Source organism: Hypomesus nipponensis, chromosome 12 (assembly GCF_054491055.1).
Source record: "Hypomesus nipponensis isolate SF chromosome 12, ASM5449105v1, whole genome shotgun sequence".
Taxonomy (NCBI): Eukaryota; Metazoa; Chordata; class Actinopteri; order Osmeriformes; family Osmeridae; genus Hypomesus; species Hypomesus nipponensis.
The window spans coordinates 13,183,814-13,203,879 of record NC_140372.1 but is presented as its reverse complement, the minus strand read 5'-3'; the positions used below and the strand labels follow the sequence as shown (position 1 = coordinate 13,203,879).

The window sequence follows — 20,066 nt, the reverse complement described above, 5'->3', positions numbered from 1 at the left end:
ATAGAAAATGAAGAACGACAGTGAACAAATTGAGTTCGAATCCACTTCCTGACATATGTAAACATGTCACAACTTTGTACACCCATAATACAAATGTTCGTCACAAACATTTGGTCATAGCGCCTTTTATAGTCTATAGCAAATCAAGATAACAACACAGTTGATTGGTCATTAGAGCACAACTCGGTGCTCCAATTGGATGGAAGAGCCCTATCTGGGCACGAGTTTTACTTTTCTGGACCACTCAGGACGCTCCTTACTTGTCTGCAGGTAAAACAAACACAAAACACTTCAGTAAACAATCGGACCAAATGGCTAAGTTCAGCTTAATTCAGCTAAATTGTGTGGGGCCCAGGGAATAGCCCAATAAGGTTGTGTAGGTTTCTAAAGGCTGGAGATTGAAAGGAGGTCAAGAAAGACAGAGAAAACGAGAAAGGAAGAGATAAGTAGACAGAGATGGAGAGAGGGTAGAGGAAGAGAGCGGGCACACGTACGGCCGTGGAGGGTTTGGGTCTGAGGCCTGCCGGGGCCTCCTCCTCCGGCGTTCGGCCGAGGCGTTTGTTTCGGTGTGCGGCTCCGCCCGGCCCCTTCCCCGGCCCGTCCCCGGTACCCACGATCTGGGACTGCATGCTGATCAGAACCTGCTTCATCGCTGAGAGCTCCTGGAGGGGGAGAGAGAGGGGGCTGGTTAGTGACCAGGGTGAGACCTGAACGCATCATGGCGTCCGTGTGTGTCACCCAGGGGCAGACGACTCATTTCACATTTATCACCCTGGGGGGTGGGAGGGAGGGAGGAGGACCCAGGCATCTCCAACAGCCAGGCTGAGGTGCAGCTGTTTGCCAGGGAACATGCCACACACACCAGCCTGCCAGCTGACTGGGTGGCTGTTTGACTGCCTGGTTAGCTGCCTGGTTGTCTGACTGGTTCGCTGGCAAGGTTGTCTTTTGACTGACTGATTACATTTACATTCATTTAGCAGACGCTCTTATCCAGAGCGACTTACAGTAAGTACAGGGACATTCTCCCCGAGGAAAGTAAGGTGAAGTGCCTTCCCAAAGGACACAACGTCATTTGGCAAGAACCAACAACCTTCTGATTAATAGCCCGACTCCCTAACCCCTCAGCCATCTGACTCCCGATTAGCAATTATAGCGGTGGATGGGGAGGGAACCGGAATGATGACAGCGAGAAATGGAGAGTGAGTCGGAGAGTGCTAGAGAAACCTGTCTAACTCGCTGCCTGACAGCGATCCAGACACACGGCAGAACTGAGTCACGGTGCACTTCTCTGAAAATAGGAGGTGGAGGTCACCTGCGGATACACACCTCTCTCTGTTGAAACAACTGCTACACACGCACGCACACATACATTCACCTACAACACACCTGTTACACACAGGTCCAGAACTGAAGGAATAGCTGGAGGCCGACTAGCCTCGGCGATGCTCGTCAACTGTCAGAGAGTCAGAATGCTGAGCGTTTAGGGAATCGGGCTAGTAATCGGAAGGTTGCAGGTTTGATTCCAGGTTCGATTCCTGTCATTGTCAAATGACGTTGTGTCCTTGGGCAAGGCACTTCACCCTTAGCCTGGTCCTAACCAGACCCTTGTACGTATTTGTACAGAGGGTCTGGGATCTCTCCATTGACAAATTTTAACGTTCTTGAAGGCGGGTCCTCTGTTGAAGTTTAAAACTATTGGATCCGCCCAGAGCCACTCTGATTTGCCATAACCAATCGCAAGCGTTCGCTTTAGCCAACTCCTTCACCACTACTGTAATGGAGCTAGCTGCTGTAGCTGGAAAATCAAACTTTTCCCAACCCCGTGGGGAGGAGGGCCACAACATCATGGCCACCAACAAAACTCAGCAGGGAATGTTCTTGCTCTGGCTTTAACCTATGGATATTCGGCAGCTCGCATCTTTCTCCGCCGCCATTACTGAACTACTCAAACTAGTGCACGACATTGACGTCATCGTTCTCAGCCACTCCCTCTGTTCGCTGATTGGACCTACAAAAAATGTGTTTCTGGAAACCGACTTCAGAGCCAAGCTCCCAGACTTAGTACAGAAGCAAAATCCAAATTGAGCGGAAGTACGTAGGAGGGCAGAGCCAGGCTACTTCACCCTACTTGCCTCGGGGGGAATTTACTGACTGTAAGTCGCTCTGGATAAGCGCGTTTGCTAAATGACTACATGTAAAATGTAAACTGTCCCCACAATCAGTCTTGTGGCTGTGTGAGAGGGCGTGGAAGTGTGTTCCCAGAGTGTTTCAGTTGGCACCAAACCACCTGACGACTACAAAAGAAAGGTTCAGTGTTGCCTGACGGCTATTCCTAACAGCAGAGGCAGCTACCTGAGCACGCAGAAGGCTGTGAGTGAGTGTGACTGTGCGTGTGTGAATGCGTGTACCAAGTATGTGGAGTGGAGGCGTGTTCAAACAGGGACGCAGCCTGCCAGCTTGCGTGACAGCGTGGTGCAGAACACGGATGGGGACATTTGAAAAGGTGAAACACACCCAGAGAATGACCTCTCCCTCTCCTTGTCCTCCTCCTCTCCACTTCCATCTCTCCTCTCCCCCCTCATCCCTCTCTCTCTTGGGCCATGATGTCACCAGTACCTCTCTGTGGTTGAGCAGTTTCTCCAGGTCAGCGGCCATATTGTTTTTCACCTGCTGCAGGGTGGTCCTCTCCTTCTTCAGTGACCTGGACACACACACAAGCATGCACACACACACACACAATTAGCCCCTCACATAACCAGAACCCTCCCCCCGTTGGGCTGTGTTTTCCCTGAGGAGCGATCCGCACAACAGCAGGACCAAACTTGCCACTCCATTTTTTCACAGACTGAAGTACGTCCTGCCACAGTCAATTCCTCGTTTGTGCAAACTCACTATCCCGAAGGACTGAGGGTGAGCCGTAGGCCTCTCAGGGAGAGCGGGAGGCTGGTGTACACACGTTTGGAAGTGTGGCACACGTGTGTGTGCGTGTGTGTGTGTGTGTGTGTGTACCGGACATCCTCCTCCAGCTGAGCGATGCGTTCCTTCAGCGTCAGGATGTGGGTGTCTCTCTGACGGACGGTTTCTATCAGGTAGCTGTAAGGCTGCTGGGTCTGCTGCAGGAGCTGGTTAGCCGCTTCCAACTGGCGGGCCCACACACACACACACCATATACACACACAACATATATACATATACACACACACACACAATATACACACATACACAGTGAGTAACATGGTTTTGGTTGTGTATGATGTTTGTATCCTGTATTTCAAGCAAACACACCTTTGTTAAGTTTCACACTTCTGGAAAGTCATTGCCAAATACCACCCTATTGCCAATACGACACTATTTGAAGCTGGATTGCCAAGAAGACTGTGTGTGTGTGTGTGTGTATGCGTACATGCGAGTGTGTGTGTGTGTGTGTGTAAATGCATATATGTGTGTGTGTGAAAGAATGTGCTTGGACCTTCTAGACGACACTAAATCATTCCGATTGGACAGACCGGGTGGCCAGGTGAGAACCAGAGGTGACACCCTTCCAGTCTTCCCTTTGAAAAGGAAACACCTCATTTTTCCTTTCTTTTCTTCTTTTCTGAATCATTATGTGGAGCCGACATGTGCCAATCAGTCACCGTCGACAGGTGAATGGGTCGCTCGTTGACGCAAGCCGACGCCCACCTTCACTGAGGTTACCCAAGCTCCGCTGCCATTGGTCGAGAGATGGGTCTCCCTCTGAAAGAGCCGCCGCATAAAAACACAGCTCGCCCACGGCGAGGAACTGATCCAAACTCTGAAACGCGAGCGTCCGTCGCACAAATGACACGCGCAACAGACACACGGCCAAACACAACGTTTCGGTGATTGCCAAGCATGACAGTCATGGCGAGTGGTGCCGTGTTGATGTTGACAAGAGAGCCGGTGAACCCGACAGGCAGTCTGTCTCCACAGTCCATACCCCCCTCCCCCCCACACCACAGAGAATGGCAGCAGCAGAAAGCACAACGTTCAGAGACTGTGGTGAGCTGCCAACGCTGCCCCAACACCACCCCGACATAACCGCCTCACACGGAGACAATAGAGGAAAGCTTGAGGCGTCGCCACTTATATCATTAAAGCTTCAACGGTGCCTCGTGGGACTCGAACGTGCTCCCGCCGCTGTTCTGGAAGGTTCTCTCCCCATTCCTGATTTTAAAGGTTCTTTACCTACTCTGTTCTGGAAGGGTCTCTCCTACTCTCTGTTCTGGAAGGTTCTCTCCCTATTTCAGATTTTAAAGGTTCTGTACCTACTCTGTTCTGGAAGGGTCTCTCCTACTCTCTGTTCTGGAAGGTTCTCTCCCTACTCTCTGTTATGAAATATGTTTTCCCTACTCTCTTTTATGTAAGGTTCTCTCCCTACTCTCTGTTATGGAAGGTTCTTTGCCTACTTATGAAAGTTTCTCTCGCCCTCCTCCAGGAACACAGAGAGCTGGCTGCTAGACCTGGGCACATGTGCTGACTTGCGGTGTGTCCTGGGGAGATTTCGAGGTGGTGTTTTACTCCTCAGCAACACACATTCTCTCTCACACACACAGCAGGAGGCGATATGGACATCTTCCCTGTTGGCTTTGGCAGGTGGGATAGTGGGGCTTTAGTTTAGTTGTGATAGGTTCGGCTAGGTTTAGAATAGGTTACAGTAGGGTTAGGATAGCGGCTAGGTTTAGAAAGGGGTATTGTAGGGTTAGGCGAGGGTTAGTATAGATAGAGGAGGATCATGTTTAGGGTTAGTTAGAGTAGGGTTAGATAGAGTAGGGTTTGGGTCAGGTAGAGTAGGTTTAGGGTCAGGTAGAGTAGGGTTAGGGTCAGGTAGAGTAGGGTTAGGTAGAGTAAGGTTGGTATAGGTAAAGGAGGATCAGGGTTAGGTACAGTAGGGTTAGGGCTAGGCCGAGTAGAATTCGGGTTAGGTAGAGTAGGATTAGGTACAGTAGAGTTAGGTACAGTAGGATTAGGCTTAGGTACAGTAGGATGGGCGGTGTACCTGGTCAGAGATCTCTCCTGTCTGGGTACTGCGTCTCTCCAGGTCTCTTCTCAGCAGGGCGTTCTGCTTCTCCAGCTGGAGCACACGACGAGCCAGGTGAACGCTGAAGGAAACACACACACACACACACCAAAATCAACACCAAATGTATCCCACATCCAGACATGGCAGACACACAGAAAGCCCGGCGTGAGAACTCACCTCTGCCTCAGTCGTCTTTTAGCAGTCGTGGGCACATTCGCCCCGTAACCGTAGGAAAACAGAACCCTCTCGGCCTCGTCTTCGTTCTCAACTGGGGAAAGAGGCCGTCAACAACCGAGATCTCCTGATGGTCCACCGACATTCAGACGTCTAGACGCTACGTCTGTTCTACCTCGTCTAGACTCCGTTTTAACTCTGTGGTTCTTACTTTCAGCAGCCTGCATGGTGACGTCGTCCAACTCCTTCTCCAGCTTCTCGTAGGTCTCCAGGCGGGCCTGGTATTCAGAGTTCTGGGCCTGGAGTTCCGTGATCCTCTTCTCTGAGGACGTCTGCAGCCCGTAGAACTCCTTGGTCAGAACCTGAATGGAGACACGGACAAGCGCGTTTGGTCGCGGAATGTCCGTTTCATCTCTTCCAGGATGGATCTAACCCCTCTGGCCTTTGACCCCGTGACCTCTCACCTCCAGCTTCTTCTGGTGTTTCTCACACTCCATCTGGCACTGGCCCAGGGACCGGCCTGTCTCCTCCTGCACCATGTGAGCACGCTCCGACTCGAAGGACTTCAGTTTGACCTGGTTGAGAAGCTCGGCCACTCGGCTGTCCACTCCCAACTGCACCTGGCGGAACCTGCGCACACACGGGCCAATCCGAATGCAGCCTTCACCCAGCCGTCGACTGCAAGAGTTCCCGACGGCATGACAATCGGAGAAGACAAGCCTGCAGCTGTTTCCACCCAACACACACACACCTTGCTGTCTGTCCAGTCTTTAGTATGTCAGAGGCCGGCGGGAGAGGCCGCCGGCTTACAGGACTGTAGCCAGCAGCCGGCCTATTGCCTTTTGCTGAGGGGGGATTTCATCATGTGTGGAGGTATGCGTGACCATCCCCTGCTAACCCTAACCCACAGCGTCACATCCACTCTACAGGCTCTGGAGCCACTGAAGGAGGTCCGCCCGGAGGAGCTCTCGCACTGTATAGAAGCGTCACCTCATGGCGTGCCATGCAGGTGGACAGATGTGTGGTTGGGAGGGACGCGGGCTCTCTGTCGATCGACCTTTTTTATTTTTTGGGGGGGGAGGAAGATGTCGTAAAAAAGAAATGTTCCATGCCATGACTCGCGTCTGTATCTAACTCACGGCACTACTGCTGCAGGAATGTCACAGAGTCTCCTCACGTTAACGACGCCAAATCAAACACGTCCATTTCTGTCCATGCTTTAGCCAGAAATAGAGGGATGTGTGGGCCAGGGAGGGCCAGTGGGGGGGGGGGGGGGGAGGAACGGGGTGGCATCTGTCGTTGCTGGCTCTGGGACTCATGGCGATGGCGAATGCGAGCGGGCCAGCGAGCCTGCAGGGAGAAATGTTGGGAATCCCCAACAACTGTTGCAGTGGAGCCCTGAGAATGACAGGCATTAGCCTGCAGCTCAGTGTCAGCACTGAGCTAGACACACACACACACACACACACAAATCCATGGGCTGTGTGCATGCGCGCGTACAAAACAGTGACCTCTCTAAGAGAGCGTTATCATCTTACTACGGGCGAAAAATCGCTGCGTTACATTCGAAACATGAGGGTTAGGCTCCGTCAGACGTGGAGGGTTTGAACGTGTCGTGGAGAACGTTCTGTGGACAGAAAAGTGAGGACGCGCAGCACGTACTGTTCCAGCAGCTGGTCATATCTGGCCTGGGCGTCTCTCTCGGCGCTCACGGCCCGGTCCTTCTCCATCACGGCGTTGTCCCGCGTCTCTCTCAGGTTCCTGAGGGAGACCACATTCATCACCTGGAAACGTTGGTCTACCCTCGCGCTACATCCCTTCCTTGACTGCACCTGCTTCTCTCCCGAAACGATTTGCAGCTCAGAGTAGGGACTTATAAACGATATCCGTCCAGCCACCTCTCTCTCTTTCTGCGTACCTGTTTTCTCTCTCATACATCTCCTTGGAGGTCCTCTGCAGGTTGTCTATCTCCTGGCTGGTCTTCATGCGGATGTTCTCCAGCTCGTCCCTCAGTCTGTCCTCATACTCCGTCTTGTAGTGGTCTCTGGGGGACGTAACGACAACGTTATCAGCGCCACAGTCGCACACGGACGGGGCTACATTGGTCTTTACATTTAGGCATTTAGCAGACGCTCTTATCCAGAGCGACTTACAGTAAGTACAGGGACATTCTCCCCCGAGGTAAATAGGGTGAAGGGCCTTGCCCAAGGACACAACGTCATTTGGCACGAACCAACAACCTTCTGATTAATAGCCCGACTCCCTAACCCCTCAGCCATCTGACCCCTCTTTAGCGACACGCTCTCAGGACTACAGTATGATACGGACAGACAGGGTTTCCTGGTTCTCGAGAAGGCTTCGTCACTGTCTGGGGAGACCAAGACCTAAATGGGGTCGGTGGTGTCTAGGCAAGGGACCAGGCTCTGGGTCTGACTGGACAGACCTTCTAGGCGTCCTGGGAGTCAGTGTTTCAGATGAGCTGTGTGCCGCGGCTGTTAAAAACACGCAGCGCCCCCTGGCTCATGCACTGTACCAGCCATATGGTCTCACCTGGAAGACGGGTGTCTCAGGAACCAGGCTAGGTTTTTCCACATCCTAGTAGTGTCCTATCAACAGTCTCACAAGGACGTCACGTATCTCTCCTAGGCCAATCACATCCGAACCAGAAACTCACCTGGAGGCCAGGTATCTCTCGTAGGCCTCTTCCCGGGCCTTCTTGGTGTCCTCCAGCTGGACCTGCAGCCGCTCCAGGCGGTCTTCTTCGTGGGCGCAGCGCACGTTCAGCTCCATGTTCTGCCTGTGCAGGTAGTCCTTGTCCTTCTGGAGCAACGTCACAGACTGTTGCAACGTCGCCACCTGCAGGACGGGAAGGTGAAACACGGCTGGGGGAGGGGGGGAGACGTCCCTGCTCTGTCGTGTGCATCCTGTTTATTCTAGAACTTTCTGACAACTTGGGGCCAGCGTGGTGTCAGCATGATTGCCCGGGGGTTTGACGGATCCTCGGCTGCATCCCAGTCCAAGTCCCAGGTCTGGGGAAGTGGCCCGGTGGTGTGTCTCACCTCCTTGCTGAGCTCGTTCCTCTCCCTGGTCTGGGCTGCGTGGGTCAGCTCCAGGGTCTCCAGCCTCTTCCTCAGCTCCTTCACCTCCGACTCAAACGCATCCCTCTCTCTGAAGAGAGGGAGGGGGTGACGTTCAGGGTTATAACCACAGGTTATAGTCCCACAAGTGACCTCATCCTCACTGCCCAAACTGATATCTAGGTTAACCACAGTGCTTTCCAACAATGTGTCCGTGCGTGTGTCCTAAAGGAGAACTTTACCGTTTGACAGTGCTGTAGTTATCTCGACGGTAGTCTCCATCTTGGATCAGCTGTTTGGTGTCAGCCAGCTCCAGGGTCAGCCTCTGACTACGGATCTCAAGCTCCGAGCGCATCCTGCGCTCCTCCTCGTAGCTCTACACACACACAAACACACACACCATCATTACACATACATGATCTGCTCGACCAGGCAACGGTTCTGCAGGGGGAACCTGGCCAATCTTGGAATGTGTGTGTATGTGTGTCCAACCTCCATCAGAGCCTTCATCTGTGTCCTGTGTGTGTCCAGGTCATCGGTCAGACTGTTCCTCTTCATATGGAGCTCAGTCAGTTGGGCTCGGAGAGGGGTCACCACCTCGTGGAAACGCACCTGGGGAACAAACACAAGCACCAGTTCTACTCTCACATAACCCCCGGGAGAACATTCCAAACGAAATACGACACACACATCCACACGGGCCTTGGAAACTTGTCAACACATTCTACAAATCGATATCGTTGTTACACATGTCATTTGCCAGTGGCACCGCCCTAATCATTAGCCTCGACCCCTGGCCTTACTCCCTCCTCACCGCGACATATTCTGGGATGGAGAGCTTGTCCTCGGGGAGGTCTCGGAGCTCCAGGTACCTCTCCTGGCTGAGCTCCAGGTCTCTCAGGCTCCGCCTCAGGTCCCCTGCCTTCTCACACAGCTGCCGGTTCGTCTCCTCCAGCTGCTTCTGACGAAACAGGATCCCTTCCATCTCCTGCTTGCGCAGGGCGGCCTGCTTCCTGGGTACAGAGGGGAGCGGAACACACACGTGGACATACACCAGGCACTAGGTGGGGGATTTGGATGCATGCGGGGCTACTCGGGAGCAGGTGTGGCTTCTTGGCTCCGGGCGCTCACCTGCCGTCATCCTGGGTCAGCTTCAGCTGGCTGTCCAGGCGCAGGGCCAGCACCTGCTTCTGATGCAGAGCTTCATTCAGCCTCTCCTCCAGCTCCTCGATCTGTGCGGAACAAGGTCACACAGTGGAAATGGAGAAACCCACTGACTGACAATGTTATTGCTGGATAACGTTACAACTAACACGATTGATGCCCCCTCCCCCAAGTTACTTTTGTCAAGTGGTCCACTTTCAGATTGTCGATGATGAGGGTTTTCTGGGACAACTCTATCTTACACAACTGAAGATTGTGTAGGAGCTCCTTTCTCTCGATCAGCTGACGGGTGACTTTCTGCGTCCCGTCCCGTTCGTCCGATGAAGAGATGTCCTCGGTTGGAACAGTGGTCTCGAGACTGAGATCCTCAGACTCCAGATCCAAGGAACTGGAGATGTTAATTGTTGGTTTCTTCTGCTTTTTGGGAGGCATTCTGACTTTCTCATTAGAGTGGACGAGTCCTTAGATTTAGCTAGTTAACTGTCCACTCTAGCCTGAATATTAGCAGAGATTAGGGATTAGCCAACGGCTAACTCGAGCTAAAGTGTTCGAGTTCAAGGGCATGAACGACAACAATCTATAGAATCGGTGCTAGCTAGCAAGCTAAAAAAAAAACAAGGCAATTGTCACATTAGGTCTGACGTTGGTGTATTTAGACTTCCTCAAGCTAAATTTGAGACTTTCAAAAATTTAGAGTAAGCATCCAAAGGCTCAGTTTCAAGACTCTGCAGTGATGGGGTCCATAATTTCAAGTATCCCGCTCCGCAGTGCATAGCAACCGCTTTATACCACCAACAGCTGCTGGGATCTGAAGCAAACGACAGGAACTACTCCTACTACAGTATGCTGCACTAGAAGTCCAGCTACAGCGCCATCTGTCTGACAAAACGTGTACATCACGAAATCCCCTGCATGCGCAGCTGAATGAATGCAAGACCTAATATATACAGTAGGAGGCGATACCAGCGTACGCAGTTTTGTTTTCATTGGATTTATTAGATGGCCTACTATACGCTGTTCCAGATTGTATACCGATAATGCCTTGATATTTTTTACACATACAAAATGATTCAGTTTAAAAAACATTTACTGTCAAAATGAAAGTCACGGTTGTTGTTCAGGGAGTGCACGGGTATACAGGTATATGTATTTTTTTAAACCCCAATCGTAACACAAACTCCGGAAAGAAAGCTATCGCCCGCACTCACACTGCACATGTGAGTCTGGTTTGTTGATGTTCTTTTGAGGTAGACTTTTAAAAAGTATATTCTCTGTTAAAAACAATTATTTCAGTCATGTTAAAGTCTAAAACATTCGTTAGAAAGACCAGGTCGGGTGGGGTGATGAAGATAGTGCGTGAACACTACTTAAGAGATGATATTTGGTGTGGAAGTGAGATCTGTACGGAGTGTAAGCAAGAATCAACTGAGCTGCAGAAAGACCCGTGCATCGAAAGCAACTTGTGTTCGTTCCCACATTATTTGCTTCCAGACACAAATGTTGTACTACACCAGGTAGGTGGATTTTTTGTAAATATAGGGGGCACGTTTTTAGTTAAACATTTATGAAATGGGGAGCTGGCTAACTCGTGGTCTTAACGTCGCTTGCCAAACAACATCCACTAACTGTACGGTTTTGTCTTATCTTTCCAGATCGATGTCCTGGAGGACCCATTAATCAGGAACGTGATCGTTCTCCAGACTGTATTGCAGGAGGTACGACACCGAAGTGCGCCCGTCTACAAGAGGCTGAAAGACATCATTCACGATAAGGAGAAACATTTCTATACGTTTACCAACGAACATCACAGGTAGCTTATCCCAAACTGGTTATCTCAAAGTCAACTCCTACTTCCCGACTTAGTATGTTAGCCCCATCGCATATTGTAAAACCTTAGTACTCCATCCATCCATCTTAGGCTACGAAGTAAACCAATAAACCATGGTTTCACAACCACAGGATCTATGGTCATCAGTGAACCATAGTATTTTCTCCACACAGGGAGACCTTTATAGAGCGAGAGCCAGGCGAGAGTGCCAACGACCGTAATGACAGAGCGATCCGTGTGGCAGCCCAGTGGTATGGCGTGCACCTGGGGAAGGCGCCAGAGGCGGCGGGTCTGAAGGTGGTCCTCCTGACCAATGACAGAGGGAATAAGGAGAAGGCGGAGGAGAGTGGCCTGCTAACCTTCAGATGTAAGGAACAACCCCAGTCTCTGGCTGATGATACGTAGTGCACTTCACAGATCTGGTTCTTTACAATCGAGGTGTGTATGTGCATTTGTGTGTGTAGGTGAGGAGTACATTAAGAGCCTTATAGCCAACCCAGAGCTTGTGGACCGTCTCGCCCTGACCAACGACGACAAGGTAGGCTAGCATCATCCACGCTGATCCACCCAATACTATTTTCTCTCGAACCCTAACCCAAACACAACACTGCCTGCTTCGTTGATAGAAATAGACCAGATTTAAACCTGCTCGTTTTCTCCCAGGAGGCGATATTTGTCTTTTTTGAGCGAAATATTCCTGCCGTGAGAGTGCACTGTTTGATGCGTGTCTGGGTTTGTGTCTGTGTGTGTCTGTGTTTGTTAAATGTGTCAGAATGAGATCAGCAGCAGTAAGGTCTTGTTCCCGGAGCACCTGCCCCTGTCCAGGATCCAGGCAGGCATCAAGAATGGCACCTATATCCAGGGGACCTTCAGAGCCAGCAGGGACAACTACCTGGAGGCTACTGTCTTTGTACAGGGGGATGAAGGAGAGAGCACCGAGGTACATTACATTTGAGTCATGTAGCGGATGCATTCATCCAAGTAACTCATGTAGAAAGTACAGCAGAAAATCAAAGATCGGAAGTGTGAAGTTGTAACAGGGTTTCGGTGGTAAGAGTCAACAAACGGTTGTATTTTACCAGGCACATTGCAATAATAATCTCAACTATAGTGCAACCAGAACATTTCAACAATATTACATATATATTGTATATATTGCAACAAAAACAGCATCATATCAAATCTACATCCAAAACAGCATTAGAGCTCATCTAACGTCATACCATTTTGTGGGTTTAGTACAATTTCAAGTACCACAAGAACTAACGTACTGCTAAGTGCCACTGGGCCAGGTGAAGACACACACACACACACACACACAGATACACCAGATAGTTGTAATAGGGTGGTTCTGTCTTCCAGGTTCTCCTCCAAGGCCTGCAGAACCTGAACCGGGCCGTCTACCAGGATGTGGTTGCTGTGGAACTGTTGCCACGGGAACAGTGGGTGGCGCCGTCCTCGGTGGTCCTGCAGGACGAGGGGCAGAAGGATGAAGATGCTCCCGAGGAGGAGGAGAAGGCGGTGAGGAAGCCTTCTCAATAATGGAGTTGCCTGCCCCCTATAACACCTGCCACTCCTCTGGGAAGGCTGTCCACAAGAGTTTGGAGTGTGTCTGTTGGAACTTATGCCCGTTCAACCACGAGAGCTTGGGCGCTGAGGTTGGGAAATTAGACCTGGCTCGCAGGTGGAGATAGAATGAGGCCTCACTTTGTGCAGGGGGGGGGGGGGGGGCATTATCAAGCCGATTAATAACGGTGGCTCTTTCTCATGGTTTTGGGCTCGAGCCTTTCGTTCGACTGGTGGAAATGTTCATACTAAAACCTAAAATCTGATTCCAGATCATTCAGTGCTTCAAACTCTGTGTAAAAAAATTGGAGGAAAGGGTTTTCCAGTTTGGTCTGGAAAATGCTCCTGTGCAAAAACAGACATTTGTCGTGTGAGTGGTGTGAAATAAACGTGACTGGCCTGCACAGATCACTGACCTAAACGCCATCAAACACATTTATGCCATTAGTAAGCCAGGTCTAATCCCCCAACATCAGTGCCAACCTCCCTTGGGCTCTAAGCATCGCCAACTTTGCTTTGTGGAGTTAGCGCTGGTGGCTAACCTGCTAGTTGCTAGCATCTCTAACTGGCTGTGTGCTCCTGTGCCCAGCTGAGGAGCACCACGGCCCAGACGGAAGCCAGGAAGCCCACAGGACGGGTGGTGGGCATCATCAAGAGGAACTGGAGACCCTTCTGTGGCATGCTCAACGTGTCCCAGATCAAAGAGGTACAAGTCAGACACGGGGTCGCGCGTGCGTTCAAATGAGTTGTTATTTGTAGAAGTGACTTCAACCATGGACGAGATCTTAGAAGAACCCCCCCTTTTTACAGATTGAAACCATTTCTTTACCATTTACAGAGGTGTGCATTACTTGGATTTCAAGTAGCTGATGAGTTTGTGTGTGTGTCTGTCTGTGTGTGCACTTCCTTGTGTGGTTTCTAGTCGACGCGCCACCTCTTCACCCCAGCCGACAGGCGTATCCCCAGGATCCGCATAGAGACGCGCCAGGCGGCCACGCTGGCGGGGCAAAGGATCATGGTCTCCATCGACGGCTGGCCCAAACACTCCAGATACCCCAACGTGAGTCGCACAGGGCTCCACCTGTGACCCACCTGTGACCCACCTGTGCGGCCCACGGAGTCACATTCAGCCACCCCAAACACTGACTCCTAGTAAAGCAAACCAGCTACTTACTTGATCTCTCTCTCTCTCCCCCCCCCCACCCCCACCCTCCCCCGTCTCCCAGGGTCATTTTGTACGTAGCCTGGGCAACGCAGGAGACAAGGGCACGGAGACGGAGGTGGTCCTGCTGGAGCATGATGTCCCTCACCAGGACTTCTCCCAGTCCGTGCTCAGCTTCCTGCCCCAGATGCCCTGGGCCATCACGCCGGAGGTAACCCCCCGCTGCGGACGCCATCTTGGCTCAATCGCCTTGCAAAAGTGGTGGCCGTAGAGGCCATCTTGGCTCCGTAACGTTATGGGTGATGGGTCATATCCCTACAGTGGCCGTCTTGGTTCAGTGGCCTTGCAGATGCTAGGCGCTCGTGGGGGTGTGCAGGGTGCTGAAGGCTGTTTCCTTGCAGGACATGCGGGTGCGTGAGGACCTGAGAGAGCTGAGTGTCTGCAGTGTGGATCCCCCCGGCTGCACCGACATAGACGACGCCCTGCACTGTAGAGACCTGCCCAACGGCAACCTGGAGGTAGGACACTCATGTATGGAGATTCACGCGCACACACACACGGCCCTGGACAGATGTGGCTATTGATAACATGGAGGAAGGACACACACACTTGTGCACACACGCACGGCCCTGCTCTGTGGGGACCTTGCCAACTGTGACCTTGTGGTAAACACTCACACACATGTATATAAAGGGCTTTAGTCTTGTAAGGCACAGTTTCTGATGTTTGTGGATATGCTTCAACATGTAGTGCGTGTGTTCCTTCTTTACGTCTGTCATAGGTGGGTGTTCACATCGCAGACGTCAGCCACTTCATTCGCCCCGGCAACGCTATGGATAAGGAGGCCGCCAACAGAGGAACCACGGTCTATCTGTGTGGACGGGTACGAGCACACACTCACACACACTCACACACGTGGAATCTCGCTGTCTCGCCCATTAGTACAGCGTACCTGGGACAGCTCGCACATACACACACCTGAACCAGGGCCCGTGTGTGTCCTCCTCAGAGAATCGACATGGTCCCTGAGCTCCTCAGCTCCAACCTGTGCTCCCTGCGCTCCAACGTGGAGAGGTGAGACTGACCTCTGACCTCCAGCCGGAGCAGGGCTCTGGCCCCTGTTGAACTGCTCATCCGACCCCTCACCTCTATCGTACTGACCTCAATAGTACAGCCGATCTGACCCCTCACCCTTTGACTCGCAGGCTGGCTTTCTCCTGTATCTGGGAGATTAACGACAAGGCTGAGATTCTGAAGACCCGATTCACCAAGAGTGTCATAAACTCTAAGGTAGGAGGCTCTCTCACACACACACACAGACACACTGATCAAGGCACACTTCAGAAGTAGGAACACGCTCAGTCATGTCCGTATTCCCACAGGCGTCCCTCACGTACGCGGAGGCCCAGATGAGGATTGACGACGCCCACATGAATGATGACATCACCAAGAGCTTGCGAGGTCTGAACCGGTTGGCCAAGATCCTGAAGAGACAGAGGATAGAGAAAGGGTTGGTGCCATTGTTTTGTGTATGGCGTATTGGTAGAAAGACATCTGCAATGCAGAAAAATATATACACCCATGATCCAGTGCAGCATGGTGTGTGTAGCTTGCTATGACATCGAAGTCAAGGGGGCCTCATTTACCATTGCGCCACAGTCCTCCCCCCCCCAGCCTAATACCCAACGGGACAAGGAGATGATTTGTAGCACACCCTAACATGGCATTTTTATTTGGCCTTCCAGAGCACTGACCCTATCCTCTCCAGAAGTTCGCTTCCATATTGACAGCGAGACCCACGACCCCATCGACCTGCAGGCAAAGGAGCTTAAGTGAGTGATTCCTAATCTCTGTGTGAGTGATTGGCCTCAGTGGCCCTCCACTGACCAGGAAGGACAAACTAGACTCTTGTTCTAGAGGCTTCCAAGGCCTTGTCCACTGGGTGGCACTGCACCTGCACACATGGAGCGAAACATGTTTTGTGAATTCCTTTGGTCTGTTTTGATGGACGGACATCAGCGGAGTCTTGGTTCACACTGTGTGTATGTGTGTGTCACCAGAGAGACCAACTCCATGGTGGAGGAGTTCATGTTGCTAGCCAACATCTCCGTAGCGCAGAAGATCTACGAGGAGTTTCCGGAATGTGCTCTCCTCAGGAAGCACCCCGCTCCTCCACCCTCCAGCTACGACATCCTCCACAGGGCCGCCAAGTCCAAGGTAGACACACACACTTTAAATACAGACGCACACAAACACACTCTCCCCCTCACCCCACACACACGTCTCATAACCATACACACTCAACACTATACATTCCGACACACAAAACACCCTCTCTCACCACACACACACACACACACAAGCAAACGATTTCTAACCTCACACAAACACACACACACGCGCTTCCTCCCCCCCGTCTCCCGGCCTCACATCCAACCCGTGGTCCCGGACAGGAGCTGGAAATCCACACGGACACGGCCAAGGCCCTGGCCGACTCCCTGGACGCGGCCCAGGTGGAGGGCTTCCCCTACTTCAACACCCTGCTGAGGATCCTGGCCACGCGCTGCATGATGCAGGCCGTCTACTTCTGCTCGGGCCTGGACAGCGACTTCCACCACTACGGCCTGGCCTCGCCCATCTACACGCACTTCACCTCGCCTATCAGGAGGTCGGGCCGAACGCACACCCCTCTTTAGAGAGACACACACACACGACAGACTGGCCCTAGCCCGTTTACACACGCACTTCACAGAGGGCTCAGGAGGCAGGAATACAGACACACACACACACACGTGCAATATAGATAACTCATTTAACAAATGGTTTTATCAAAAGCGACGTACATGAAGTGCATGTAAAAAAACCCAGTAGAAGATCATGGATCAGGAGTGCGTCGTTCTACAGTATGTCAGTGGTCACAGTCAAGGAACGAGCCACTTAGCACTGTATCCACATCAGTGCACATCTCGATTACAGTCGCTTGCTGAGTATTGGACAGTGAACAAAACCCAGACCTTCACCCTCTCTCCCCCCCTCCCGTCGTCCTCCAGATACTCGGACATCATCGTGCATCGTCTGCTGGCGGTCGCCATCGGAGCAGACAGCACTTACCCAGATCTGATGGATAAGCACAAGCAGTCTGGCCTGTGCAACAACCTCAACTACCGCCACAAGATGGCGCAGTACGCCCAGAGGGCGTCGGTGGCATTCCACACACAGGTACACGCACACCATGTTCTCATTGTGCACTGGTTTTGATGTGAATCTGGACAGTGGTGTGTCTGGTGTGTGCTGTTCAACTGTGTGTGTGTGTGTGTGTCTGGTCTCCAGCTGTTTTTCAGGAACCGAGGCATCCTGAACGAGGAGGGCTTCATCCTCTTTGTGAGAAAGAACGCCATCATCGTCCTCATCCCCAAGTTTGGTCTGGAGGGCACCGTGTTCTTCGAGAACAAGGACAAGCCTGGCCCCAAGCTGAGCTTCCAAGAGGAGGTAGGCTCCGCAGCCCAGACCATGTCCAGCCCAACACACTAGCAACTGAAGAAGAGCTAAAGCAGTCTGTGTGTGTGTGTGTGTGTGTGTAGGGTCCTACTCTGCAGGTGGAGGATCACACCTTCAACATGTTTGACAAGGTGAAGGTGACCATCAGTCTGGACTCCTCCAACATCCAGCACCAGAAGATCCGGATGTCCCTGATTGAGCCGATGGTAACTTGCCTCACACAGCTTGCTGGTTTATTAGTCCTGAGAGGCTTCCTATCTCTGCTTACTGGGTTCTGTTCCATGTTCCAGATCCCTGGCGTGAGTGTTCCAGCACCTGAAGTGGAACCCGACGCCAAGAAGGCCAAATTAGACCGCTGACGACAATCACAAACCCACACCTCCCTCTCCACCCAGTCATGTGACCTGCGTCACTCTGAGCGCCTTTTCACTTGTTTATGATGTTTTCTGTATGGCTCTCTGTAAACCGCGAAATAAAATGTAGTGTTTTTAATCCAGAACTTTCCTGCCTTCTTGACTTGTCCTCTTTGAGGTAATGTGGACAAGGAAAACAATACTTTCAAGACTAACCATCCCACCATCTGAATATGGATATGATACACGCTATAGCTCAACGGTTTGTGGTCAGTTAGAAATGTCAGTTTTCAAAAGCCAATTTTTGTTAAATGCCATCAAATTGATCAGAAATACTGTATAGGCATTATCAGCAACCTGAGTTCCAATGATATGTTTCCAAATCCAAGTTAATGCATGGCTCACTGATTAGAAAATCATTTGGCTTATTGATGTTAGCACAGCTAAAAACTTTTGCTGATTAAAGAAGCGATACAAAGTGGCCTTGTTTAAAGCCTGCTAACACTTGAAACTTACATTTACATGTAGTCATTCAGCAGACGCTCTTATCCAGAGCGACTTACAGTAAGTACAGGGACATTCCCCCTGAGGCAAGTAGGGTGAAGTGCCTTGCCTAAGGACACAACGTCATTTGGCACAGCCGGGAATCGATCTAGCAACCTTCAGATTACTAGCCCGGTTCCCTCACCGCTCAGCCATCTGACTCCTTTTATTGACTCCCTAAACTTGGGGGATCGGATCACAAGTGGCCACAGCTAAACAGAAGTGTAAAGACCACCAAGACTGACTGTGATCTGATCACTATAACCACCTGCTGTGGTGGTCTGGGATGAATTTGACCATGGTTTATAGTGCAAACGCTAATTCTCCTATTTATTGAGAAACAAATATTATGTACAGACATTTACAAACCCCTGACACCGGGTTTACAATTGTAGACAAGAAAAAAACAAGGCTTTACATAGGGTTTGTTTCACCACAACTTTAAATATATATGAACATTAATGCTGTTCTGATCCAAGTCATAATTATCAAATGACCTTGGCTTTGCTGGACTAGCATTGATAACAAGATTTTGGTTTTAAGGTTCCCAAATACTTCAAACAAAATAATAACTAGAGCAAATTTAATTATTAGTGCACACATACACTTCGAAAAGCGAAACATAATCGCTGTAAATGGTCCCTGTTCATTATGGGCTATACAGATTTTCCATTTACATCATCAAACTTGAAATGAAACCATGTAGGCCTCCAGGAAACTTTGTTTAGGTTGTTAAATCAAACTAAGAGACAAAAGCAAGTATTTACATTGTGGCTTGGTACAACTTCTTAAACAAAACACCACCACCACCAAAGACCTGATTTTCTTGAAAGCCCACACACCAGTCAAGGCACAAGCTGGGAGTGGGATTTTTTCATCAAGTTATTTTTTGGCATCAACAAGCTCTCTTTTAGATCTTGAATGATAAAAGACAAAGCAGAGACCTTTTGTTTCAACCTTGAGTTCTTCGCTCTCTGAAGTTTAAGCTGCTTCCTGCATGTAGTCAGATGGTCGTTGACTATGTCTAAACGTCGCTTTAGGGTTCTTGGGGATTCCGCAACAAAGTAGCCGTGCTCCCCAAGAGGGCAGGGGTGTTTATCTGTGAAGTAGTGGTGATCATGTGTAACACACATGATGTAGTGTAGCTGGTCTTCATTGTCTTCAGATAATCCACACTCACTAGCATCTTCAGTGTCATCCGCAATACCAAATGTTTGATCTATTACCACAGACTTGTTCAGTGACACAACTTGTGCCTCAGTGTTATCAATTTCCTCAATGTTTCCGACATCTGAAAAGTTGTCCAAGGCTTGAAGATCAAAAACTGGAATGTCCTGTGTTTCCTGTGTTATTGGAAGATCGAGGCTATAACAATGCTCCCTAATAACACTTTCTCGCTTTATTGTCTTTGTGTGTGACTTCTTCCGTAGACATGGAAAGGAAAAAAGGGTGGGCACTGCAGACGTGGATAGCTTGATATTACCCTTGCGGTCCTTGTAAAAACAGTCATCCTTGAAATGCTGCGAACACAGTCGAGAGTTGGGATTTGGATTCCAGTGTAAACGTCTCACGTTGAGGACCCACTGCTGCAGCCTGGCCTGGTCGCCTAAAGGAAAGCTGTCATGGATTTGTTTAGCATTAATTAGCACTAATAGTTCTA

The 20,066-nt window shown here is 50.7% G+C and overlaps 2 protein-coding genes across 2 annotated transcripts; one reads left to right on the top strand and one right to left on the bottom strand.

Annotated features, from left to right (window-relative positions):
- Nucleotides 1-109: 109 nt before the first annotated feature.
- pibf1 (progesterone immunomodulatory binding factor 1) lies at nt 110-10,279 on the bottom strand. Its single transcript, XM_084667764.1, has 17 exons — nt 9,634-10,279; nt 9,424-9,524; nt 9,107-9,305; nt 8,785-8,904; nt 8,535-8,668; nt 8,275-8,383; nt 7,890-8,071; nt 7,134-7,259; nt 6,878-6,976; nt 5,680-5,845; nt 5,427-5,577; nt 5,219-5,309; nt 5,018-5,120; nt 3,010-3,140; nt 2,617-2,701; nt 495-662; nt 110-264 (listed from the first exon to the last, which is right to left on the bottom strand). The coding sequence occupies exons 1-17, from the start codon at nt 9,886-9,888 to the stop codon at nt 211-213; spliced, it is 2,274 nt and encodes a 757-aa protein (XP_084523890.1). The 5' UTR covers nt 9,889-10,279; the 3' UTR covers nt 110-210.
- Nucleotides 10,280-10,574: 295 nt separating this feature from the next.
- Nucleotides 10,575-18,009, top strand: dis3 (DIS3 exosome endoribonuclease and 3'-5' exoribonuclease). Its single transcript, XM_084667763.1, has 21 exons — nt 10,575-10,970; nt 11,109-11,266; nt 11,458-11,651; nt 11,749-11,822; nt 12,057-12,224; nt 12,647-12,805; nt 13,440-13,556; nt 13,773-13,910; nt 14,077-14,223; nt 14,414-14,530; nt 14,794-14,895; nt 15,022-15,086; nt 15,218-15,302; nt 15,395-15,522; nt 15,758-15,844; nt 16,073-16,229; nt 16,466-16,680; nt 17,063-17,231; nt 17,343-17,501; nt 17,594-17,716; nt 17,801-18,009. The coding sequence occupies exons 1-21, from the start codon at nt 10,752-10,754 to the stop codon at nt 17,867-17,869; spliced, it is 2,850 nt and encodes a 949-aa protein (XP_084523889.1). The 5' UTR covers nt 10,575-10,751; the 3' UTR covers nt 17,870-18,009.
- The last annotated feature ends 2,057 nt before the right edge of the window (nt 18,010-20,066 follow it).

Bases quoted from the DNA above. Each gene is read 5' to 3' on its own strand.
- pibf1 (XM_084667764.1), bottom strand. From the start codon at position 9,888: ATGCCTCCCAAAAAGCAGAAGAAACCAACAATTAACATCTCCAGTTCC. The intron at 8,905-9,106 runs GTGAGGAGGGAG...TTTGTTCCCCAG, and splicing joins CCATCCCAGAATATGTCGCG to GTGCGTTTCCACGAGGTGGT. The intron at 8,384-8,534 runs GTAAAGTTCTCC...CCCTCTCTTCAG, and splicing joins AACTACAGCACTGTCAAACG to AGAGAGGGATGCGTTTGAGT.
- dis3 (XM_084667763.1), top strand. From the start codon at position 10,752: ATGTTAAAGTCTAAAACATTCGTTAGAAAGACCAGGTCGGGTGGGGTG. The intron at 14,896-15,021 runs GTACGAGCACAC...TGTCCTCCTCAG, and splicing joins CGGTCTATCTGTGTGGACGG to AGAATCGACATGGTCCCTGA. The intron at 17,717-17,800 runs GTAACTTGCCTC...TCCATGTTCCAG, and splicing joins TGTCCCTGATTGAGCCGATG to ATCCCTGGCGTGAGTGTTCC.